Raw genomic sequence first — 27,853 nt, forward strand, 5'->3', positions numbered from 1 at the left:
ATCAGGTGATGTCACATTTAATATACCTCAGGGGAAAAAAAAAACATTTTTGGCAACCATAAACTAGTTTAGTCAGTTAACTAACTACTTCTAGTTAGTCAGCTAGAAAATGAACTCTAGAGAGGAGCATTTTGCTAAATATATGCACCATAGTGGACACATAAGCTAAAATATTTGTAACGTTACGGCCCCCAAACGTTATAGGTTCTATAACTCGTTGTCTTTTCTGAAGAAAATCACATTACATGACTATTCACAAGCTTATTTACAGATGGTATAAATGCTTGGAAATATTATTTAAGGTTTTCAAGTCTATTATGTGGTGCGGTAACACTGCATAAGGACATTTTCGAAAATTGTTGGCGATGGCGATCTCGATTTCATGTCTATTTATATGTATACACTGTACATATAATGGGATAAAAATGCAGCTGAATGTTTTTTTAGCACCATTTTAAACTTGGTTTAAATTCAGTATTTGCTTGCATTCATTGTGTGTACTTATACGAGTATCGTTAAAAAAAGGATGTAAGTTATTAACGTTTTAAATTTCACATTTAAAAATATAGTGTTTAATCATTTCTAAATATTTATTCAAATAAAAAAACATAAAAATAAGTAAGCGGGTATGTCATGCAATATTCTAGATACATGTATATTTAGTAAAGAGCCATACAGGTACCTAGTGGGTAAACCAAGGCGTTAGAAATGAAAATGATTTTTTTCCGACCACAAAATGACTCTAATTTGCATCTTTGCATTGGAATTTAAAACCCTTTTCTCTGTTTAACCTTAAATACTACACTAATTTTAATATAAGTAATAGAAATCTAAAATGTGTATATATATATATATATTAGGGATGTTCATATCGGTTATTTTTCCTAACCGACAGCCGACGCTCGTTAACCGATTATTAACCGTTAACCGACAATATTATTTTAAAATAGAATTTAATTATTTTAGAAAGTATAAGTGTCTGTGACTCGTTAATTTTACATGTGCAAAAAGCAAAACGGAATCGCATGGACGCATCACATCACGCACTTGCAGCGCTTCTGGCAGCGGAGAAAAACATCATAAAGCTAGGCTATATATATAAAATGAATGAATAGGCCTATACAATAAATATTTTTACTAAACAAAACGAAAGAAAAAACTGTGCAACAAGTAGCTATAGTATGCGGAGTTTTTGGTTCATTTTTGTGCTGCGCGAAAGGAAGACGGCTAAAAGCGTCATCCTATTTTGATCTTTATTTTGCAAAAGCACAACGTTTTGTTTTTATTGTTAATGTACACAAACAAAAGCAAACCGTTTACAGTTTCGATTATCTGTATGACTAGAAGGAGTCGTTTCCACTGTTAGAAGGAAAAAGCCTTTCCATTATTATAATAAAATACAGTCAGCCAAACATATGGAAAAATCACACTGCTTAATCGTTATCAACATACTGAAGTAATATTATGCCAAACCATTTGTTTTATGTGGATGCAAGTGAAGTACAAAACCAGGTTTATGTAATAAATAATATTTTGGCATTCAAATACATCTCAAATACGGAAACATTTGGATTTGTGTCGAATGGGAGACCCGACATTATTCAGTTTCACTTTAGCCTTAATGAATTTATTTTGGCTTGTCGTTTATATAGCCTAGCTTCTTATATTTTACATCCTTGTTCTTTCCTGAATATTGTTAAATTGAAAATTTTTTATAGAGTGAGGGGGAACTAAAATAGCCTAGCCTATGTTTATAGTGTTTGTAAACATTTCGCTTCGGCTTCAGAATGTAATAATAAAATGCGACTTATAGGCCTAGACGATCTATCTTTTTTTTTTCTCTCAAAAATGCAAGTTTATTTTATTTTAATCATCCAGCAAACGTTTTTTGATTCAAAAGTATTTTGATGAATTACTGGAAAAAAAAAAAAAAAAAAAAAAAAAAAAAGAATGACCTTTTAAACCGTTTAACTGATTGTATTAATCGGTCAAAATTCCTTCCGTCGGTTAACGGTTAACCGGTTAAAATGAGCACCCCTAATATATATATATATATATATATATATATATATATATATACACTACCGTTTGGGGTCAGTACATTTTTATTGTTTCTTTCTCTTTTTTTTAAAGAAATTAATACTTTTATTCACCAAGGATGTATTAAGTTAATAATTAAAAGTTTATTAAAAGTTCATAATAAATAATTTACATTGTTATAAAATATTTATATTTTGAATAAACACTGTACTTTTAAAACTTGTTATTTATGAAAGAATCCTGAAAAAAAAAAAAAAAAAAAAAAAAAATCACAGGTTCCAAAAAATATTTGGCAGCACAGCTGTTGATATTATCCAACATTGATCATTCTAATAATAAATCCGCATATTAGAATGATTTCTGAAGGTTCATGTGACACTTAAGACCGGAGTAACAGCTGATAAAAATTCAGCTTTTCATCACAGGAATAAATTCTATTTTAAAGTATGTTAAAATAAAAAACATTATTTTATATTGTAAAAACATTTTGCAATATTACTGTTTTTTTTTCTATATTTTTAATCAAATAAATGCAGCCTTGATGAGCATAAGAGACTTCTTTAAAGACTATTACAAGTCTTACTGACCCCAAACTTTTGAACGGTAGTGTGTATATATATATATATATATATATATATATATATATACACATATTATGGACCATAATTATTGGACAAATAGTATTTAGTACTAAATGATCTCCTTAAAATATAAAAAAAAATATTGAACATAAACATATATATATATAGTTGAACATATAAACTAAAATATAGAACATTTATTTAACTGAAAAATAGTTAAGCTGTATGGTCACATTATAAGTAAGCAACCTGAGGGTTAAATACAAGAAAACCATATCAACCCTTACGAAAATTAACCATGGTTTTATTATAGTAAAAGTGTAGTAACCATGTTTTGGCGTACTGATTAACCATAGTTTTACTACATATACCATGGTTAAACTATGGTTAGTGTTACCATAGTTTAACAATAGTAACCATGTTTTATTTGTAGTAAAACCATGTTCAGTTTTTGTGAAGGTTGCCTCACTCTCCAGAATAAAATTATACTGTAAATATCATCGACGTAAAAATCAATGTAATATGCTGTAATGTTTACCAAAAAATGCTGCAAATACCTGTATAGTGAAGCTGCCGTCTCTATCGTACTTAAACACATTAAAATATACTGTCACGTTGGTTTGTTTGTAGAGCTCCGTGAATCACGTGACCGCGTGGCGGCGACGCCGGCGAGATGAAAGATTATCGCAGCTGGTTTTCAATGGCTCTAACGTTAACAGATTTTACGATTTACGCCACATTTAGTGCGTCAAAACGGTATTTATCGTTTGTATTTAGTATTAAAACTTACATTTAAAAGCTGAAACTTCGTATAAAATCGCAAGCAGTGAGATTTACATTGGGAAGAGTGAGACATGAGACAGAGCCTGAAAGCGTGTCTAATGCCAAATGCGTGAGAGTTGGCAACCCTGAATTATGTCAACAGTGCCGTAAGTGTTTTAAATCGCAGACGTTACGTATTAAAAAAAATAAAATCGCCCTTCCGAGACTACTTAATATGACGTCATAAAGAGCCTTCGAACCCATCTGGAAAGAAGCGTTCTAAATGACTCTTGGTAAGTTCAGAGTTTAGAGGTTGGTGTAGCTGTTCACCTCATCACTGACAGTTTCTCTGTTGTAACTTCGTAATAGTTTTACCTGCTGACCGGCACGAGTTTGCACCCCAAGTGGTGTGTAAAGCACGTGAAGTCGGTATAGTTGCGGGGTGGAGGACGGGGTGGTTATTCTGTCTAACCAAATGAGCTTTAATGGTTTATAGCAACCCCACCCGACCCCGCCCTTCATTAGTAATGGTTGTTAATCACTGTTAACACCTGCTATAAACCATGTTCATGAGTAGATAGCAATCGAATACATATTCAAAGTAATGAGAAAAATAAATGTCCAAAGAGTACCAAATAAATCAGAGAAATCTGAAACTGAATGATGATTGTGGTGTTGCTGTCTTGGTATAAACACTTCAAACTCATGATTCAAATTTAGCAAGATGATGCAGCATCCAAAGACTTAAGTGCATGTTTATATAAACTTAAAAATATACTAGACAGAATACAACAACAAGTTTTCCACAGACTAGACCGCTGTAGGCCAATGATGGGCCTATGTTCTGATATTATACGTTTTTTGTAACATAAATGTCTTCACTGTCACTTTTGATTAGTGTAATGCATCTCAAGTGCACCATAATACTTTCAGATTCTTTGCCGACTAGTCATCTTTTCTCATTTTAGAAACCAGTGGCTCTCTAGTCATTTTGGAACACAGCTATATCATTCATGACTGAATGAGCAATTCCATAGTGCACAAGGCACTGCAAACATGTCACGGGTGTTCAAAGATGCCTTGTCTGGGGTCTTTCTTCGGTCAGGCGGCCTAAACACTTGATAGCATAGAACAGGGTCAAAGTTCAGTGCTTTCCCAGGGAGGGGGATGTGTCCCATCTGCTTGCTGTGTTGGTCATGCTAAGTAACATACCATTACACATTATCTAGAGGGGGAAGTTTGATCTCTGTGGTTTTGGATCCCTTAACAACAGCATAGCATTTGCAAGCTCTAATGGCCGGTTATTAATAGTAGAAAGTTAAAATGCAATTAATGGGCCTGTCATGTGGGTTTGCCCTCTATCGTTATACTCACTATAACTGAACAGGACCTGACGGTGCTGTAAAAGGATCTGTGCTAAAGAGCAACGTGAAACCTTTTAACCAGATAGCTGATAAAGAATTAGAATGGTGTTGGTTTACTGACTGATGTACGTGCTGAAAAAAAACTTGTAAAGACAGTACTATGATTATTATACTATATATGCAATTATATATTACATCTCAATTCTGAGTTTATATCTCACAGTTCTCGGTTTATTTAAACTATGAACTGTGAGTCAGAATTGTGTACGTTTTTGCTGCTGAATAAAAAATAATAAAGGTAATTGCAACTTTATCTCACAATACTGACTTTTTCTCAAAATTCTGAGGTGTTTTGACTTTTTTTCCTCAGAACTGCATTTGTATCTCGCAATTCTGACTTTTTTTCTCTCGCAACTGCAAGTTTAGGTCTCACAATTGTCATATTTCTTCTCAGAATTGCAAGTTTGTATCTTGCAACTCTGACATTATAACTCACATTTGCGAGTTTATATCACACAGTTCTGAGAAAAAAAGTCAGAATTCCGGGATACACTGTAAACTTAGTTCTTACCTTGCATGCATGTTGCAATTCTGACTTTTTTTCTTGCAATTGCAAGTTTACATCTTGCGATTCTGACTTTTTTTCTCAGAATTGCGTATTACAAACGTACAATTTTGACTTTGTGAGTTTATATCTCGCAATCATGACTCTTTTACTCAGAATTGCAAGTTTATATCTAACAATTCTGTGGAAAGTCAGAATTGCAAGTTTGCATCATGCAATTGTGAGAATTGCAATTTTTAATTGCAAAAAATAAAGTGAGAATTATGATGTAAACTAACAATTCTGACTTTTTTCTTAGAACTGCATTTTTATCTCACAATTCTGACTTTTTTCTCACAGTTGCAGGTTTACATCTTGCAATTCTGACTTTTTTTTCTCAGAACTGCATTTGTATCTCATAATTCTGACTTCATAACTTGCAATTGACTTTTTTCTTGCAATTGCAAGTTTACATCTTGCAATTCCGACTTTTTTCTTAGAATTTTGAGTTTATATCTCACTATTCAGACTTTAGAACTTGCAGTTGCAAGTTTATATCTAGCAGTTTTGAGAAAAAAAAGTCAGAATTGCGAGAAATGAAGTCCCAATTTTGACTTTTTCTCAACTTTTCTGACATTTTTTTCTCTTATGAGATATATACTTGCAGTTGCGAGCTACAAAGTCAGAATTGCAATATATAAACTTAGAATTTATATTTCACTATTCAGACTTTATGACTCGCAGTTGCGAGTTTGTATCATGCAATTCTGAGAAAAAAGTACGAATTACGAGAAAAAGTCAGAATTAATATATAAACTCACGATTCTGAATTTTTTTTCTCAGAACTGCATTTGTATCTCACAATTCAAACTTCATAACTCACAATTGCGAGTTTACATCAAAAGTTAGAAATGCGAGATATAAACTTGCAATCATGACTCTTTTTTTCTCAGCATTGCAAGTTTATTTCTCGCAATTCTGACTTTTTTCTCGCAATTGCAAGTTTACATCTCGCCATTTTGACGTTTTTCTCAGAATTGTGAGATATATACTCGCAACTGCTAGCTATAAAGTCAGAATTACAATATATAAACTCAGAATTGCAAGAAAAAATGTTGCAATTCCCAGAATTCAAATACATTAAATACATTTTAAAATGTTATAAAATGTTAGAATGTTAGAAATGTTAGAACAGAAAATATTTCAAAACTGTTACAATACTTAATTTAAATTTCAATAATATTTAACAATATTAAAGTTTTTACTGTAATTTTAATCAAATAAATGCAATTTTGGTGAGCTAAAGAACATCAGAAACATCAAAAATTTTGTATGTACTCCAAACTGGTAGTTTTCTTTTAAGTTTCCTAATTACCTAATGTGTTGCTGACCATTATCGACAGGGATTTCTAAACATTTACGTGTAGAAATAACCTAGGATTTCCTTCACATTTCAAATATGATAAATTAAAGGAGAAGTCCACTTCCAGAACAAAAATTGACAGATAATGTTCTCACCCCCTTGTCATCCAAGATGTTTGTGTCTTTCTTTCTTCAGTCGCAAAGAAATTATGTTTTTTGAGGAAAACATTTCAGCATTTTTGAACTTCCAAAACTTCCAAAATGCAGTCTAAATGTGGCTTCAAACGATCCCAAATGCGGTTGTAAACGATCCCAGCCGAGAAAGAAGGGTCTTATCTAGCGAAACGATCGGTTATTTTAATAAAAATAATAGAGTTTAAATACTTTTTAATGTCAAACGCTCGTCTTATCTTACTCTGCCTGGACTGTTTTTTTCTGGTTCATGACAGTTAGGGTATGTCGAAAAACTCCCATCTCATGTTCTCCCTCAACTTTAAAATCGTCCTATATCGCTGTTTTACCTTTTTTGTTAAGAGTGTTTGATATTCATTGCATGTTCACTTTGCAAAGACTGGGTCGGCACTTCTGCAGCGATGCAGGATTATTTTGAAATGATTTTTGAATTTGAGGGAGAAAACACGATTGGAGTTTTTTGACATACCCTAACTGTCTTAAATTCAGGGAGAGCAAGACAAGACGAGGGTTTGAGATTAAAAAGTATTTAAATTGTATTGTTTTTAATGAAAATAACCGATCGTTTTGCTAGAGTAGACCCTCCTTTATCAGCTGGAATCATTTACAGCCGCATTTGGATCATCTGAAGCTGCATTTAAACTGCATTTTGGCAGTTCAAAATCGGGGCACCATATCAGTCCATTATATGGAGAAAAATGCTGAAATGTTTTCCTCAAAAAACAATTTCTTTACAACTGAAGAAAGAAAGACATGAACATCTTGGATGACAAAGGGATGAGTACATCATATGTGAATCTTTGTTTTGGAAGTGGACTTCTTCTTTAAGTCCAATACCATGACTGAGAAATGCTTGAAAAAGTTTCAGAATTGTTCCCTTGACCTTTTGGAAACTTGACACGTGGGGACAAGAAAGAAGATCGTTCTGTTGAAATTTTAAAATGTTTGTCCCAGGTTAGTTTCTCTCAACCGACCGCCTTTCAGTGCTCTCGGAAAATCAAAAAGTATTACAGCCACAGCGTTCAAACCATCACCCGACCCACATTCAGTCAACGGCAACATGATGCAATGATCATTACACAGCTTTTATTTCACGCAGTCCAAGTAATAAATGCAAAACGCTGAACCTAGAGCTCTATTATAGATGTCTATTAATGTCTATTAAACTTTCCAAAAAGTAAAGAGAGATTTAAATATCAATATGTACACCAACATCTGTGCATTTTCATCATCTTCGCATGAACTAAATCATGGCAAGTCCGTAGTGGCTACTCCTTGTCTGTTATACATTCTTAAGTTTTTCATTCACAATAAATAGCTTTTATAATAAATATAAATCTCTATCTCAGCAATAACGATCGTCATGTATAATTAAAAGTTTTAAATATACATATTAACCCGTTACTACTGTACGGTCCATACAGATTTTCAGTATGGATGTGCTACTGCTTAAATGCATTGAGCAAACAGAAATCCTCCTCTGAGACACTTTCATAGGGAGTGCCCTTAATAACTCTGCTATTAGAGGGCGTTTAAGGACATGGAGAGCCTTTCTAGTGTGCGCTAGATTCTTGATTCATATCTTGGACAAGTAGGAGCCTGGCACCAGCCCAGTCTGGCCGTCCCTCTCCACCGTCCACCAGCCGTCTCCTCCCTGTTCCACCACGAGCAGCATTTCCCCCACGGAGATGGAGAGCTCATCAGGGCCCTGCACGCACAACAGTTAAACTCCCCCTCAGTCTTTCATCAGACTGCAGTAAACATTTCCGCAAAAAGGATATAAACATTTTTCTGTGCTTAATTAACAACCACGGTCAAAACCAAATGGACGTTTTTGAATAAACATGGTTTCTAACAGAGTTCTACATTTGGCCTTTAAAATATTCTGAATGTGCATCTTTAAAGTTATAGTTCAAAGTGAAGTTTTTTTTCTTTTAATAAGACTGTTGTACCTGAGCCACATAGTCATACTGAGCCTGGTATGTGCCGCTGTGAGAGCCAGCACTGTTTGAAGTTGCTTGTGGAAATCCAGGAATGGAGGCATATACGCCATCTGAGACTTCAGCTGAAAAAAATAAAATAAAATAGGCCAATGATATAAAATATACTGTATAATATATTATATGTAAAACTGGTCACACTTTACAATGAGGTTCATTAGTTACATAACGTGTTTCTGCTGCATAATAAACTTGTGTTAATGTTAATTTCAGCATTTACTAATGTATTATTAAAATCACAAGTTGTGTTTGTTAATATTAGTTAATGCACAGTGAATTAACATGAACTAATAATGAACAAATGTATTTTTTATTAACTATAAATTGTGTAAGAAATGTGTTGTTCATTGTTCATCATAGTTAATACATTTATTAACTAATGTTAATAAATGACACCTTACTGTAAAGTGTTACCATTAAACTAAACCTTAAAAAAACAAACAAAATAAGCATAAATAAAAATGATAAATGTTGCCCTGGCAACTAACTGAAATAAAATACATTTAAGTACTAAAATGACTAAAATTTAAATAACAATAAAGCTCAACTGAAATATGTGGTAACACTTCACAAAAAACCCCAAGTATTTATTAATCTTAATAAAAAAGAAGAAGAAGAAGAAGAAGAAGAAGAAGAAACAAATCGCTCTTTGTAAATTTAAACACGCTATCGAAAGGGAGCTTATTGTAAAGTGTTACCAAGTATTTAAAAAAAAAAAACTTATGAAAAATTGATAATAACCTTACTAATAATATTACTAAATAAAACATTACAGGAAACTGAAAATATAAGAATAGATACTAATTCAAAATAATAATAAATACTATAATAGTATATAAATAATGCTAAAAGAACATTAGTACTCAAATACATTTTTGTTCTTTTTAAATAGTTACAGTAGAGAGAATATATATATATATATATATAAATAAAAGCTAATTCAAAATAATAATAAACACTATAATAGTATATCAATAATGCTAAAAAAAACCCACTAGTACTCAAATACGTTTTTGTTCTTTTTAAGTGGTTACACAAGGGAAAATATTTGTATTTAATTATTTTTCATTTGGAAAATAAATAAGTATTACCAAAATAAATAAATAAGTGGATACTAACATTACTAAATCAGAAATTACAGTAAACTGAAAATTTAAAAATAAAAGCGCATTCAAAATAATAGTTATAACTATTAGTATTATTGAATATTTTTTATTTGAAAAATATTACATTACTAAATCAGAAATTACAGAAAACTTAAAATATAAAACTAAAACTTAAAAAATTCTAAATAATAATAAATACTATAATAGTATATAAACAATGCTAAAAAAATACTCAAAAAAAGTACTCAAATACGTATTTGTATTTTTTATTTTTTATTTGGAAAATAAAGAAGTATTAACAAAATATAAATAAATAGAAAGACAGATAATAATATTACATAATAACCTTAAATAAAAAAATACTACAAAAAAGCAGATAATAACATTACTAAATCAGAAATTACAGAAATATAAAAATAAAAATAATTTAAAAAAAGAAAATAAATATTATAACAGTATATAAATACTAAAAAAAAAAAAAACCTAATACTCAAATACATTTTTGTTCTTTTTAAGTGGTTACACTAGGGAAAATATTTTTACTTAATTATTTTTTATTTGGAAAATAAAGAAGTATTACCAGTATATAAATAAATAAGCGGATACTAACATTACTAAATCAGAAATTAAAGTAAGCTGACAATTTAAAAATAAAAGCACATTCAAAATAATAGTTATAACTCTTAGTATTATTTAATATTTTTTATCTGGAAAATAAAAGTATTACGAAAAAAAGCAGATAATAACATAACTAAATCAGAAATGACAGAAAACTTAAACTAAAAATAAAACGTAAGAAAATTAAAAATAATAATAAATACTATAATAGTATATAAATGATGCTAAAAATACTCTAAAAAGTACTCAAGTACTCAATTTTTTATTTGGAAAATAAAGTATTACCAAAATATAAATAAATAGAAAGACGGATAATAATATTACATAAAGTACTACAAAAAAGCAAATAATAACATTACTAAATCAGAAATTGCTGATAACTGAAAATATAAAAATAAAAAGAATTGATAAATAATACTAAATATTATAACAGTATATAAATAACGCTTAAAAAAATAGTACTCAAATACGTTTTTGTTCTTTTTAGGTGGAAAAACATTTTTATTTAATTATTTTTTATTTAAAAAAATAAAAGTATTACAAAAAGAAAAACCTACCTAAATACCATTTAATGAAATTAAATATTGGACTGAAGTGCCCTCTAGTGGAGGAAAATATGACATCTACATTAAACTATTATACTATTAAAAGTTGCTTAACTACAAATGGAAGATAGCTAGAATTAAAAAAGTGTAATATGCTATTTAAAAAAGAAAGAAAGAAAGAAAGAGAAAGATGTGACAACTGTAATTATGATATTGTAATAGGTACCTGATGGTGGTGCTGATGGCTGAATGCATTCATTATTAGTCTTAGAGCCAACGGCACAGTTGCCTTGCAAGAGATTTGAAAACCTTTCAAAAAGAAAGCAAATTACTGCATAAAATATGAGGAAAAACAGCACATTAAAAGACTAAAGAAAATGTATACATTTAATGTGAGTTTATAAGTTATCATAAAGACATTTTCTAGATAAAGGACAGATTCAGAAAATGTATTCACTGATAACTTCTGTAAATACAGAGCAGTGTATCACAGCTCAGCCTGCATGTCTGTGCGTGGCACATCCGCTAGCAGCTTTATCAACTAGTATTTCTGATAGTCTAGTCATCTAAAAAGCAGTATGGCTTACATTTTCCATTGGTTTTTTGTTAAGTCAGCATGGCAAATATTTATCACAGCCTTAAACATGAACATACAGACCCAGCTGTGGAAAACACACCTCTTCATCACACCTCCTCCAAAGCGAGTGATACCATTGCTGTCTGTGGCTGGTTCTCTATCATAATAGTTTTCAAACACAATGGGTGCTACGGACACAAACAAAAAGTTGAATTAAACAAAGACACAGCAGTACTTTTCTCAAACTATATCATCACCACATGACCGGGTTATTAAACTACACCACGTCACAATGTTGATTTGTGATTTTTTGACAAATATAGTCTATAAAACTATATAGAAAAGCACTGACCTGCAGGACTGGTGCCAGTGCTTTTCGAGTTGATGAAGCTGTTGATGTCTTCCGTGATGTCACACATTTCTAGCACTTTTCTCACCTCTTCATAACACTGAATAGAAATTAACAGTAATTTCACAATACGGGCGGTGCTTTATTTTACAGTTAGAGACCACAATTGTAAACGCTGCTATTTTGCATTTTATCATTTAATGCTAATGTTTAATTGCTACAAAGACCTTGTAAAACCTGACAGCTTTTCACAAAACATCAAAGTTTTAAGTGAATCTCACAGAAGCGATGACATAAGTTCACACACAATTCATATAATTAATGTAAAGAATAATACATCCTATTTATTTTACATCACAGGTCAATAGAGTGAAATATCAGATATCATCATACTTCCCCAGCTGATTAATCTAAGACAATTAATTTGCATTACAATGTTGTTTAAATATGCAAATGAGACATTATTAGCATAAATGTCCAGTTCAAATATTCGTGTTGACAGTGTATTAGATTTCAAGGATTTTAATTTGGAATATTTTTAATATTATTTTAAGTTAAAAATTAATTAAAACTCTGTTTAGGAATACGTTTTTTTTAAAACAGGACAATTATATATGAACAAACTTCACAATATAGATCAGTGTTATTTGTGGTACCATTGAGACTATTATAGTTCAGTTTTTTAGAGTTTTTATATTATATATTCTGTTTTTTAATGTTTAGTTGAAGTACATGAAGTTACACTAAAACAAAATAAGAAATCTTGTCTTGGCTGCTAGCTGAAATAAAGTTAAATTAATTTTATTTTATTTACATTGATGTTTGTTTTATTTCAAGTAACAGAAATATTTTTAATCTTTCTAATTTTAATTTTAGTTTTTGTTAACTAAGGTAACTATGATATAAATACACTACCAGTCAAAAGATTTTTTTAAACGTTTTTAAAAGTTTCTTCTGCTCACCAAGCCTGCATTAATTTGATCCAAAGTACAGCAAAAACAGTACAAATTTCAAATATTTTTACGGTCCAAATATATTTTCAAATGTTATTTATTCCTGTGATTTCAAAGCTTTTTTAGCATCATTACTCCAGTCACATGATCTTTCAGAAATCATTCTAATATTCTGATTGCTGCTCAAAAAAACATTTATTATTATTATTATGTTGAAAACAGCTGAGTATAATTTTTTTTTAGCTTTCTTTTGTGAATAGAAAGTTCAGACAAGCAGGATTTATCTGAAATAGAAATCTTTTATAACATTCTAAACATCTTAATCGTCACTTCTGATCAATGTAAAGCATCCTTGCTAAATAAAAGTATTAATTTCTATAATTTATAAATTATACTGACTCCAAGCTTTTGAATGGTATAGTGTGTAATGTTACAAAAGCTTTTTATTTCAGATAAATGCTGATCTTAGCATCTTTCTATTCATCAAAGAATCCTGAAAAAAAATGTACTGGTTTAAATATTGATAATAATATTAATAAGAAATGTTTCTTGAACAGCAAATCAGCAGATAAAAATGATTTCTGATGGATCACGTGACGTTGAAGACTGAAAATGTAGCTTTGATCACATTTTAAAATATATTCAAATAGAAAACAGATTTTACAGATTTTTTAATTATTTTAAATAGCAAAAATATTTTACAATATTACTGCTTTTGCTGTACTTTGGATCAAATAAATGCAGGCTTTATAATTTACTCACTCCCTTGTCATCCACAATGTTCATGTCTTTCTTTCTTCAGTTGTATTAGAAATAGAAATTATGTTTTTTGAGGAAAACATTTCAGGATTTTTCTCCATATAGTGGACTGATATGGTGCCCCGATTTTGAACTTCCAAAATGCAGTTTAAATGCGGCTTCAAACGATCCCAAATGTGGTTGTAAACAATCCCAGTCGAGGGATCGTTGAGACTCTTTAATCTCAAACGCTCGTCTTGCCTTGCAGTCCTTGAACTCTGTGTACTCTGGTTCAAGACAGTTAGGGTTATGTCGAAAAACTCTGACCATATTTTCTCCCTCAACTTCAAACATCATTTCAAAATCACCCTACACCGCTGCAGAAGTACTGACACAATCTTTGCAAAGTGAACATGCAAAAAAGATCAAACACCCTTAACAAAAAAGGTTAAACGGCGATATATGATGATTTTGAAGTTGAGGGAGAACATGAGATGGGAGTTTTTCGACATATCCTAACTGACATGACTTAAACAGTCCAGGCAGAGTAAGACAAGACTAGCGTTTGGCATTAAAAAGTATATAAATTATATTATTATCGTTACACTAGATAAGACCCTTCTTTCTACAACCGCGTTTGAAGCCGCATTTAAACTGCATCTTGGAAGTTTTGGAAGTTAAAAAATGCTGAAACGTTTTCCTCAAAAAACATAATTTCTTTACGACTGAAGACAGAAAGACATGAACATCTTAGATGACAAGGGGGTGACTAATTTATTTGTAAATTGTTGTTCTGGAAGTGGAGCTCTCATTTAAGTAATACTAACCTCATCGTCTTTGACGCACTGCATGGAAAAGTGGTTAGAGTGCACCCAAACAGCATTTCTTAAAATATTAATGCGATCATCTTCCTGCTGCTGGAAAACCTGTAGAAATTCACAGAATTTAGCTCAACATCATGATCTAAATACATATATGAACATGACTTAGTCAGCTTTATAAATGTTTGTTCAGCAGGCAGACGCAAAAGAAAATCAGTAGGATGACAAAGGCTGCGCTAACTCACCATATAAGGAATTACGTACAGTAAACGGTGATTTAGCCAAGTTTTTGTCAAACTGTTAATGACACACAGGATGATCATGAATATGCTTGTTTAAATATGCCAAAAACTAAGTCTCTTCTGCAGTTGAGTATTTGTGGTTTGCGGTACGCATTGGGTAAAACGCAGAGAATAGGGAAGTTCATTTTTAGTGTGTTCTATGTGGTTCACAGCTTCAGCAGAGAGAGCAGAGAGCTATTTCTGAAAGCCAGCAAACAGACAGATGAGTGTGTATTTTATACCTCACACGTGCATACGTGCGTGGTCTCCCATTCCTGACGAATCCTATCCAGCTGCTCTATGTTTGACATGTACTGTTTCTCTGTGAATCAAGAACAAATATTATGCATGTTAAATATTATTAGCATCACCTTTTTTTGTTTTTTTGGATTGGATGTACTGATGTAAAGCACTGATGCTATTTTTTTGAATTGCAACCACTCGCTGCTATGTGAAAACAAAAGCAGATTTTTATTCTCACCTGCATCTGTTGCTGCATCCCTGCACTGTTTTGCTTTGTTTTGTGTCTGTTATGGCATAAAGCACAAAACAGATTAAAATACATATATGATTTCACAAGGTATTCAGTGGCTCATACATGTCAAATCAACCAAATTTCAGAAACTGTTCTCGCTCAAATTTTTAATTTTAAAAATAATTTGGTCATGCTTTATTTTAAGCTCCAATTCTTAATATTAACAAACTATTTAACTTTGACTTTTGGGTCAATAAACTCCTAATTTGCTGATTATTAATAGTAAGGTAGTTGTTAAGTTTAGGTATTGGGTAGGATTAGGGATCCAGAATATGGTCATGCAGAATATGAGCTTTATAAGTATAAATAAACAGCTAACATGTTAATAATAGGCATGCTAGTTAATAGTAAGAATTGGTTGCTATACTTAAATGTTACCAATGTTTTCCGAACATAGACAAACATAAATAGTGATGAAAGCTCTAAAGAAACTATTAATGTCATGGATGAATATCTATTGAATGCTCAAGCAACTTTCACCTGATTTGTAGCCAAATTACAGGCGGGGGAAAAATGAGCTAAGAAAGCTGACAGCATCATCATTTTATTTTTACACAGAGATTGGTGGGTCTGTTAGTCAAATCAGATGACTTTAGGCTTCTTTGTTGGATTAGATGCCAAAAGTGACAGTATAATTATGGGAAAAAGCACTTTTCAAGAATGTCTGTAACTCAAGAAGCATTAAAGCCATCTTAATATGAAGAGTTTACTTGCAAAAACAGATAATTTCTTTTTTTTTACATTTTTAAAATGCTTTTTTATTGTTATCATGTTTTTATTGTGTTAGCTGTATTTTTTTAGTTATTTTTACTTAATCAAAATAGCAGTTTGTTTGCGAATAACTGGAATGCACAATGAAAAAACATGATTTTTGAAAATTGTTATAAACAGAGTTATCTGTTTTTACAAATGAACTCTTCATTTCCTTTTAAGACATCTTGGAGCCATAATTTGGCTCCAAATCTCAGGTGAAAATTGTCATTTTGACCCCCTCTTTACAAAACAGTGAATTACTCAGTAAATATTCATCCATGACATGTAATATTTTGAGTTTCTTCTTAATTTATGTATTTATTCAAAATTAAAATCAACATTTTCAGCAAGGAACATCTGGTTGAGTTAACACAGAATGACCTCGGTGTAATTAGAAATGGCTTCAAACAATATCACTAGCATTTTTACCAAAATGTATTTAAAATGTGAAAAAAAGTTATAAATTGACAGAATCATACTCCCGTTCAAATGTTTGGGGTTCAAATGTTTTTTTGGGTTTTCTTTTTTGTATTTTTTGTAAGACGTCTCTTACACTCACCAAGGCTGATCAAAAATGTTTATGTTTTTAAACATAAGAGTTTTTAAACTCTGTTTATGTTATGTTTTTTTGATTAAATGTTTTTATTTGATCAAAAATGTAGATAGTAATATTGTGAAATATTATTTCAATTTTAAGTAACTGTTCTTTTGTTTGTTACATTGTAATGTCTTACCGGTCACAGTTGATCAATTTAATGCATCCTTGCTGAGTAAAAGTATTTATTTCTGTCCAAAAAAATAAAGTAAAATAAAAAATAAAATACAATAAAACAAACAGGGCTGTCAGTCAATAAAAATTTTGAATCGAATTAATTACATGTTTCGATTAATTAATCGCAAAACAAATTTGACTGTGAAAATACCCACAAAAGATTATTTAAAGCTATTTTTGTGTTAAATGAGAAAGTATCAAATAGACATTACAAAATGTTGCTTTAGAAATAATAATAAGAAGAATATTTCTTATTTTAATGAAATTCTACTCTAAATAAAAAACTAAATCTGCTAGCAGGTGGTGATAAATGTCTTTATGAGTCATCCATTTATTCATTCGATCCATTCAGATTCTGATTCATTCAGGAATGAAGTAAATGGCTCTCTTTATGAATAGGCCTTTGAATCATTGATTCATACGATTCGTTCAAAATGCGGATTCATTCAGAAACTAAACGGCTCGGAGACGTGCAACAATTCTGCTATGGCTTCAAAGGCAATATGTTCTCTACAAAATTGAGCAAAAACATATAAAAACACATTTTAAATATAACACAATATCAATATGCTGTATAAACTCAAATTTAAGCTCATGATATCATTGCTCTTGCTGCCAGTGTGATATATATAAATGTGAGACAAAACACATACAGTGGCTTTTTTTGCACCAGTATCTTTCATTTTAGGGTATAACTGCATTTAGAGAGTTGTTTCCCTGCCTCATATTTGTCAACAGTATCTATATGAAATGTAGGATGGTGGGGACGGGGTCAGCACGATAACTGCATTTTAATTGTGTTATTTTTCATAACTAATTAACTAAGTTAACACATTAAACTGACAGCCCTAAAAATAAAATAAAATAAAATAAAATATTACTGACCCCAAACTGACTTTGAATGGTAGTGTATGTTGTAATATTTGAAGACAAACACACAAATTCTGTCTATAATAATCCACATTTTACCTTTTCAGATTGTTTGGGGGTGACAGTGGATGTACTGTTGAGCTTCTCAGCAGCCAGTTCAGCTTCATCAGCCTCTTTACACCTCTGCTCATACGTCCTTTTAGACTGGGAAAAGCAGGAAGATACAAGGTTGTTATGCCAATGCCCACCTACATTTGAATGATGGCAAAATTACTTAATATTATTGCTGTCAAATCAATTAATTGTGATTAATCGCAATTAATCGCATCCGAAATAAAAGTTTGTGTGCTTAAATATATACCTTAAATATATACGTACATGCAGTGTTGGGAACGTTACTTTGAAAATGTAATAGGTTACAGATTACAAGTTACTTGATTTAAAATGTAATAAGTAGTGTAGCTTTTCAATTACTTTATTAAAGTAATGTAACTTATTACTTTTAATTACTTTTTGATTACTTTTCTACATTTCTAATATTTTCAACTGTTGATGATTTTGAAACATTTAAACCAGGCAGAGTTAACCTTGCAGTTGCACTCAACACTGATTACTGTCAGACTTTCAAAATCCTTTATCACTTGAATTAAGATTATAATAAGTAAGGGATAATATGCATCTTTATTTTGCGATAACAACTGGCTGAATGTACATTATCTCACTTATTACACAGCTGCTCAAAATGATTAGACACGAAACACTGATCTGAGTTAAAATATTTCAACGCAAAGCTTCCATGAAAAAGTCAGTTGCTAGCAAACGGCAAGTTTAAACTAGATATTTTAGGGATAAAGTGCAGTCATACCAGTTTTCTTACACAACATTTCACCACATAAATAATTAAATAGTAGTACTAGTTTGTTAGTTATCTTATAATCCATTAGAATGTACAAAAAAAAAAAAAAAAAAAAAAAAAAAAAAAAAATGGCAGCAGCTATGTTTGTATAAAACAATAGAGCAAGTCCACGATACCAGGATGACAGAATTAAGAAACTGTACACATTATATTGAATTAAGCTGTAATATTTTATTAGCTAACCAAACGCAAAGCTTCCGCCAAGAAAAATTATCAAGTATATAGCACTGACTTAAGTTGCCCCGAAAGAGTCTGAGCTGTGTAATAATTTAATTTAAAGCACAGCCACCACAAATTCTTTTATATATATATATATATATATATATATATTTGGGCTTTTTATGTCTTTCATTGTGATTGGACAGTAGAGAGATGACAGAAAAGAGCTGGGAGGAGAGAGGGGAGCAGGATCAGCAAAGGACCTCGAGACAGGAATTGAACTCAGGTCACCGTGAACGCAGTTGCGCAATATGTCATAACAAGATCATAACAGAAATAACATCATAACAAGAAATAGTTTAATAGCTATGAAACTGGGTTTGAAATCAAACGTTTGCATAGTTATGACAGAAAACACTAGCATCTAACAATGCCTTGGAAAAAACTATCTTAAAAAATAAATTTTATGCATAAACCCAAATAGGAAATAAAACAGTTATCGAATTAGCATGTGTCCTATTCTGTGTCCTAAACTCCTGAAACACTGGTGTCTCATTTTAGGGCAGTCAATGCAATTTAAAATAAGTCAATTAAATCTGTAAGTGGGGGTGGGTGTGTGAAAAAATTCAGATGTAATCCCCTTTGTAATCACTGGCATTTTTCAAAAGTAACTGTAATTTAATTGCATATTTTTTCTCAGTAACTGTAACTAATTACAATTACATTTATTTTGTAATTAAATTACGTAATTCCGTTACATGTAACTAGTTACTCCCCAACACTACGTACATGTATGCATTTAAGAAACGTGTCATATATATTTATTTTTATATATAAAATAAATCATATGTAAATACAAATACACATACATATATATTATGTAAACACAAAGCTTCATTTAAGATGCGATTAATCATGAATAATCGATTTGAAATAACTACTAAATATACTGAATCAAATTTAAATGAATATGCAGGAAACTTCCCCTTGTTGTTAAACCTCAGTCCGCATTCTTATCTCATGTAAAGTCACAGAAAAGGGAGATTAGACTTTCATAATCTGCCTGAACTGGTCTCTGACTCAACTACTTTCACTCACCCAAACATGCATATACTGTATTTGATCAGTTAATGCACTAATAAATAAATGTAAATATACATCTACTACAAAACAACAAGAAAATACAGCAAGCTGATGGAAAACAAAACTTAACTACAGTATATGTGATTCATGTACACTGTAAAAAAAAAAATAGTTGTTTCAACTTAAAATAATTTGTTACACCGTTGACTTAAAATTTTTTTAGTTTGGTCAACTAAAATATTCCAGTTCTCACTTAAATTAACATTAAGCAACTTAAAATTTCAAGTTGACTAAACTAAAAATTTCAAATCAGCGGTGTAACAAATTATATTATTTTTATTTTTTACAGTGTAGCTGGTCTTACATACAAAAAAATAATAAATAAGGATGCAACTTAAAAAAAAATGTTTAAATGTTCACTCAGAAATTGCTGGTAAATTTAACAGTAATTACCAAAAAATGGCAAGTTACACGTCGAATTCAAACATGACATTTTTGAAATAGAAATTATGAAATAATATTTGCTTTTTTACAGTGTACATACATTTTTTTCTAGGTTGTAATGATGTTTAACTTTGCTATTGAAAAACAAAGTTGGAAAAAGAATGTTTATTCACTACATTTACATTATACTTTCTAATCTGAAATATATTTCATTCAAGAGACAGTCCCACTGACAATCTAGTGTGCTTAAGAACAATGGTGGTAGACAATAAAGCATGCGTTCTGAGGTTTAGACTAACTTCCTGTCGTTTAGTCATCATAACCCTCATCTTACCTCAAGTCACACAAATACCTTTACAGTTCCTGAGCCAAACCGATCAGATTCCCTATCACTCTTTTGTTTATCAAAGCAGAATGTTATATGATAATTCGAACTAACTTCTTCCTTAAAATGTCAACTGGCCTCAGGGGTTCTAAAGTGTGCCTTTGCTTTCTGAATTTGTTTCGGTGTACCAAGAAAAACGGAAACACATCTTTTCTTGACGACATATATAGTCATCTGTTGTCAGGAAATTGCAAATATATGAGGAAGAGAGAAAACCTAGCATTGAGAAAACAGCGCGTGTCAGAAGGAGAGTGAACAGAAGTGTGCAGGCGAGAAAGAAATATACTTCTAGAAGAGAAGTGAGACTTCCTGAGATGACAGTTACAACATTTTGAAGCCCCATCCCCCTCCCTGCCCTGCACATTGGCTGCAGAGAGGTTAGCATATGCACTGATGATTTAAATCACTCTCTTTTCACCCTTCCTCTTCCTGATATTCTGCTTTCAGTCTCTATTAGGCAAATACAGGATGAACTGAGCAGCCTACAAAACTGGAGTCACTTTAATATGTTGAGGTAAATTAGACTTACCTCCATGGTTTTCTTATATAATGACACTTTGGTCTTCTGAACCTTTTCCATGACCCCTTCAAACTGTAAAAAGCAAACATTTTAAGTCATGTGCTTTTTTTTTTTTTTTAAATAACACAATGGTACATTCTTAGAAAAAAAGACACAAAGCTGTCAACAGGGTAGTACAAAAGCTAAAAGGTACTTTAGGCACTTTTTATGAACCATTTAGGGGTAAATAAGATTCAAAGATGTACCGTTTAGCTTTTGTACCTCAGGGTACCGCCCCAGTGACAGTTTGGTTTTCCTGAGAGTGTATCAAGAAGCATCTTGGTTTGAACACAAATACTGTACTGTACGTTAGAGTTTGTGTTCGCCCCAATCTTAAACATAGAATAACCTTTCAGAAAGTGGTTTGTGGTTCTGCACACTGAGATTAATTAAAGCATCAAATGGCATTTCACCTTTTTTCGCTGCTCCTTTTGTCTCTCTCTGAACTGCTCCATTCGTTTCACCTCTTCTCGTAACATCCCAGAGAGCTGAATGTGCAAATTTCCAATGTTCTCCATTTCTAAGTGAGAAAATAGGATATTCATTAGTGATCTTGAGGTTAGTTTATATATCCTGTTATATAAATATATATATATATATATATATATATATATATAACATATATAACATCAACATTTGAAGTGGATCAAAAAAGTTCATCAAAGTTGTGCTAAGATGAAAACGGGTATTCTTTTTTGGTTTTAGGACAAATCTGATGAAAGGTTTTGATCCACTTCAAATGCTGACTATATATATATATATATATATATATATATATATATATATATATATATATATATATATATATATATACACTACCGTTCAAAAGTTTGGGGTCAGTAAGACTTGTAATAGTCTTTAAAGTAGTCTCTCTCTTAAGTGTCACATAATCCTTCAGAAATCATTCTAATATGCAGATTTATTATTAGAATGATCAGTGTTGGATAATATCAACAGTTGTGCTGCCAAATATTTTTTGGAACCTGTAATTTTTTTTTCCAGGATTCTTTCATGAATAACAAGTTTAAAAAGTACAGTGTTTATTCAAAATATAAATATTTTATAACAATGTAAATTATTTATTATTAACTTTTAATAAACTTTTAATTATTAACTTAATACATCCTTGGTGAATAAAAGTATTAATTTCTTAAAAAAAAAAAAAAAAAAAAAAAAAAAAAGAAACAATAAAAATCTACTGACCCCAAACTTTTGAACGGTAGTATATATATATATATATATATATATATGAAGAGTTCAGATGCAAAACCAGCTAAATCCATCTGACGTAATTCTTTAAAATGAGCATTTCTTCTGGCTACTTTGTATAGGTTTCTATGTAAGTACTGGTAATTTAATGAGTTTTAAGTAAAAGTATTTGATGGACGTATACTATGTGTCAGGAGCATTTATTTAAAGCATTATATTTAAAGTCCATGTATAGCAATATTAAATATGTTCTGAGTTTGTCACATCACAGAAAAATGTGTTAAATAACCACCCATTCAAATTTGAATGCAAAAAAAAAAAAAAAAAGAATAAAAGGTCTCAAACGCTGGGGACGTGTCTGTTGTCAGCACTGAAACCACACCCACTCGCAGAAAAGCTGCCGCCTCTCTCAACTGTCAAATATAAATAAAATTAAAGGGATAGTTCACCCAAAAATGAAAATTTCATGTTTATCTGCTTACCCCCAAGGCATCCAAGATGTAGGTGACTTTGTTTCTTCAGTAGAAGACAAACGAAGATTCGTTTCTGCAACTCAAACCGTTGCAGTCTGCCAGTCATATAATGGCAGTCAATGGCATCCAAGGCTTTGAGAGTCTAAATACTTACACAGACAAAACCAAAATAAACCTTGTGGCTCGTGACGATACATTGAGGTGTGAAGACACAAGACAATCATTCTGTGCAGGAAACTGAACAGTATTTATTTGATTTTTTACTTCTGATCCACTGCAATGTCCAGCTGTCCTGAGCACGTTTACAACAGCTGCTGGCATGGTAGACGCACGCGTGGAAGCGATCTGTCACTTGTATACGTTACTCATTGTTTATACAGTGAGATTGTGGGTACAACGGCTACTCAAAATGGTAATTATACTTGTGCTTATCCTGATTGTTGCAACCGATAAAAACTAAAAGATTACATGTGTTTGCGCAAACCCATTCGGGAGTGTTGACTTTTCACCGACTCCCAACTTTGATGATCGCCCATGCCAGAGCACACTGACACGTCACGCACCGGCTGCTGTGAACGCGCTCAGGACAGTTGGACATTGCACTGGATCAGAGGTAAAAAATGATATAAATACTGTTCATTTTCCTGCACAGACCGACTGTTTAGTGTCTTCACAACTCAATGTATCGCCACCAGCCGTGAGATTTAATTTAGTTTTGTCTGTGTTGTTTTTGTGACTCTCAAAAACCATGGATGCCATTGACTTCTATTATATGACTCCAACAGTTTGAGTTAAAAATCTTTGCTTGTGTTATACTGAAGAAACAAAGTCACCTATATCTTGGATGCCCTGGGGGTAAGCAGATAAACATCAAATTTTAATTTTCAATAAGGAGACCGAGCAGTTTTGTATTGAGCTCATTTATAAAGTCGCAATTCTGACTTTACTTCTTGCAATTGTGAGTTTATATCATGCGATTCTGACTTTATAACTCGCAACTGCGAGTTTATATCTCAATTCTGAGAAACAAAGTCAGAATTGTAAGATATAAACTTAATTGCTAGAAAAAAAATCCGAATTGCAAGATACAAACTCGCATTTGCGAAAAAAGAGTTTATATCTCACAATTCTGACTTTATAACTCGCAATTGTGGGTTTATATCTCACAATTCTGAGGAAAAAGTCTCACAATTCTGACTTTGTTATAAAATCAGAATTGCATGATATAAACTCAGTTGCGAGTTATAAAGTCAGAATTGTTACTTTTTTCTTAGAATTGTGAGATATAAACTTGCAATTGCGAGTTATAAAGTCAGAATTGTGAGATATAAACTCTTTTTTTCGCAAATGCGAGTTTGTATCTTGCAATTCAGATTTTTTTCTAGCAGTTAAGTTTAATTGCAGGTTTATATCTCATAATTCTGAGAAAAAAGTCAGAATTGTAAGATATACATTCACAATTGCGAGAAAAAAAATCGGACTTGTGAAATACAAACTTGCATTTGTGAGGAAAAAAAGTCAGAATTGCGAAATACAAACTCACATTTGCAAGAAAAAAGTCTGAATTGCGAATTTTTATCTCACAATTCTGCCTTTATCACACACAACTGTGAGTTTATATCACACAATTCTAAATTTATAACTTACAACTGCAAGTTTATATCATGCGCAATTCTAACTTTATAACTCACAACTGAGTTTATATCTAACATTTCTGAGAAACAAAGACACAAACTCGCAATTCTAACTTTATAACGTGCAACTTTTAGTTTACATAATGCCGTTTTGACTTTAGAATTAGCGATTGTGAGTTTATATCTCATAATTCTTAGAAAAAAGTCAGAATTGTAAGATATAAATTTGCGATTGCATGAAAAAATCTGAATGGTGAGACACAACGTGCATTTGCGAAAAATTAAAATGTTAGAATTACAAACTTGCATTTATGAGAATAAATCCTGCTGTAACAAGCTTGAGAATTTAAATCAGCAAACTAGCATGCGCTTAAAATAAACACAATATTGTTTGCTGGTGTGGACTTCACAGTTTAGTACTTCATAGTTCACAGTCTTTGTGACGTGTTTTCAATAATGTGTTAAAAAACAATTCTCTGAATTGCCTTTACACAGACTTTAAGTACTTCGTGAGTAAAGTTTATTTTATTTTTAATGTGAATTATCATTTAAGGAGTTACTTACGGGCTTTTAGCTGGTCAAATGATGCCTTCAAAGTGCTACAACACCAAAGCAATAATAATAAAAGATAGATTTACGCTCATAAACCTTTATTTGTATGCAAAATATCACAACCAGAAACCAAGTTGTAAACAAATAAACATACAGTCATTCATAAACAATATTTTCTTACCCAATTTCGCTCTGCCCTCCTGTCTTGCGTGCAATAGTGATCAATTCCTTGCCGTACCTTTCCTCTGCCATCGCTCTATGAGTAGAAAAGTGCTTTGTTATCTTTAACTAATGCTGCTTAGTACTTTTAACCATGGCTAAACAGTGTATCTTGTAGATATAAATCTAAATATGCAATTTTCAGTTGTTACCTCATTTTTAAGAGCTCTTCCATATCTTTACAAGCCCGTCGCCCATCACATAGCTTTTGGATAAGAGTCTCATATCCGACGTTACTGGTGAATTCTGGGCCCTGGAACCAAAAGGATTAGATTATATTGATCCAGTAACATCTATGGATGTTGGATTTCTACTATGTGAGGCTTAATCCTGAATCCAAGGGAAGTTTCTTTACTTGTAGCACTGTATTTATCAAAAAAAGCTGAAGAAGTCTGTGCAAAAAAAGAATGTGGTACCAGAGGTGGTTAAACAATTTAATCACTGACTGTGCCCACTGAGACTGAGTGGTAATATTGACATGGACTGACTCAGAAAATTGTTTATTTTAGCATTCCTACATTGCAAATAGAGAACAGTGGTACTATTTCTTACATAACTTAGGCCTACAGTATATATTTTTACATGCAGCCTTAACACTGAACATTACTAGCGTGGTTTGGCATGCAAATCAACCCAGAAGTTGCTTTGTAGATAGATGCTCTGACAACACTAGATCAAAGTTAAAAAGAGGGTAGAGCAGGCACACAGTCGAACACTCAACAGGAAGCCAATAGATCATCTCCATGACACAATATCAGGATGTCTAAATATAAACACTAATGTCTAATAGAGAAGTGGTTTTAAGGCAATGACAAAAAAATTATATTCTTAAAAATCATTCTTAATTTGAGAGACCATCGAAACTAACAGTCCAGTACAAAACTAAACCAACTTCTAACTGAAACACATAAATGAAAAACATGAAGAGATGGTGGAGTTGGTCTTATTTAAAGAGATCGGCAGTGCACAAAAACCACAGAGATTTGATAAGTGGTCCAATTTCTTACTTTCCGTACTCTTAAAGCACAAGGTAATGTGATGCTGGCGAATTACTGGAAATGAAAGACACGTGAATAATCTATGCTACCATGATATGCAATGCTGTTAACCTCAAGCATGTCAGCCGTAACATACAACAACGTTCAGTCTAATCTGTCCAAATATCTCAATTAGTTTACTTACCCAAAAAGAATCTTTGAAGTGCAAAGGTGTCATTTTAAAAGCGGTGTAGGAATGTTGCGAGCACACAGAAGGAAACAAAATCGGAATTAAGAAAAATGAAAGAAACAACAGACAATACCATACGCAGGAAACCACCGTTTCACAGTGCGCCCGTGGTGCTCAGGTTTGACTGAGATAAGGAAGCTCTCTCCTATAAAGTCACTGACCACATAGAGCCTGCCCGACAGATAATACGTATGCATTCAGCAGCCATTTGAATACTAGATATGATGGAACATCTCAAACAGAGGGCTTTTGGAAAATATAATGAGTTATTAGGTGTCGAAGACATTCTCAGCAAACAAAGCCACCGAAATCTAAAGCAGAGTTCAGATAAGTTTTTTCTTCATACCTTCGGAAATAGCAAAGTGCTAGCAGTTAAATCAAGACGCAGACCTGTTGATTTGAATATTATCTGGCTCCAAACTACAGCATGGCAATTGTGAATGATAACTACTGATTTTATAGAGCGGGACAAAAGAAAAGTGCATCTTATACAGCTTAGAAAAAATCTGTTTTACTAGATAACACCACCCTGCATCATATTTGCTTACTTTTAGGATGCTGATTTCAAAAACAGTACCTGTTTTGCCCTAGCATGTCATACTTTTTCATATGTGCTTTTCATAACTTTTTTGCTTTTGGCGATCATTTGCAAGGTGAAGAAGTCTTGTATGATTCTTTAATCATAAGAAAACTGGCGTAAATACATGATTCCTATCTTTGTCTGAGCCAGGTTACAACTATTTGTTAATTTTTTGGCACATTTTTAAATGTATTAATGATTCTGAATACATTATTTTATGCCAGATACTGATTTTAATGTTAGAATTATAGCTAATGATAAAAAAAAATGCAAACGTGACTCGGATGATCTGTGGGTGTTTTACTACACACAATCGAAGAATATAAAATGGTATGTTTTATGAAAAAAAAGAGGATATTTATTTATATACTTGCATTATGTAAAGTTTTTAGCTTTGACGTTAAATGGAGAATTTGAAACACTATATATACATACGACGAGTTTGTTTGCAAAAACAGATAACTCAGTTTTTTAAATGGTCAAAAATGATATTTTTTATTGTGTTAGTTAGCATATGTTTTACTTAATCAAAATAACCCAACTGTAGTTGATTGAGATTCATTGGAATGCACAATGAAAAAACAAGATTTTTGAAAATTGTTAAAAACTGAGTTATAGTATATGTATAGTTGTATACTATGTGACAAAAA

At 31.7% G+C, this 27,853-nt stretch overlaps 1 protein-coding gene across 1 annotated transcript; it reads right to left on the reverse strand.

Annotated features, from left to right (window-relative positions):
- Positions 1 to 7,916: 7,916 nt before the first annotated feature.
- pstpip1a (proline-serine-threonine phosphatase interacting protein 1a) lies at positions 7,917 to 27,724 on the reverse strand. Its single transcript, XM_051135045.1, has 15 exons — positions 26,579 to 27,724; positions 25,549 to 25,649; positions 25,359 to 25,433; positions 25,190 to 25,224; positions 21,723 to 21,829; positions 21,280 to 21,342; positions 17,863 to 17,967; positions 15,315 to 15,360; positions 15,076 to 15,155; positions 14,559 to 14,657; positions 12,044 to 12,140; positions 11,792 to 11,879; positions 11,341 to 11,423; positions 8,798 to 8,910; positions 7,917 to 8,553 (listed from the first exon to the last, which is right to left on the reverse strand). Exons 1-15 carry the CDS (start codon positions 26,609 to 26,611, stop codon positions 8,422 to 8,424), a joined length of 1,257 nt encoding a protein of 418 aa, XP_050991002.1. The 5' UTR covers positions 26,612 to 27,724; the 3' UTR covers positions 7,917 to 8,421.
- Positions 27,725 to 27,853: the final 129 nt, after the last annotated feature.

Source organism: Labeo rohita, chromosome 18 (genome assembly GCF_022985175.1).
Source record: "Labeo rohita strain BAU-BD-2019 chromosome 18, IGBB_LRoh.1.0, whole genome shotgun sequence".
NCBI classification, from domain to species: domain Eukaryota; kingdom Metazoa; phylum Chordata; class Actinopteri; order Cypriniformes; family Cyprinidae; genus Labeo; species Labeo rohita.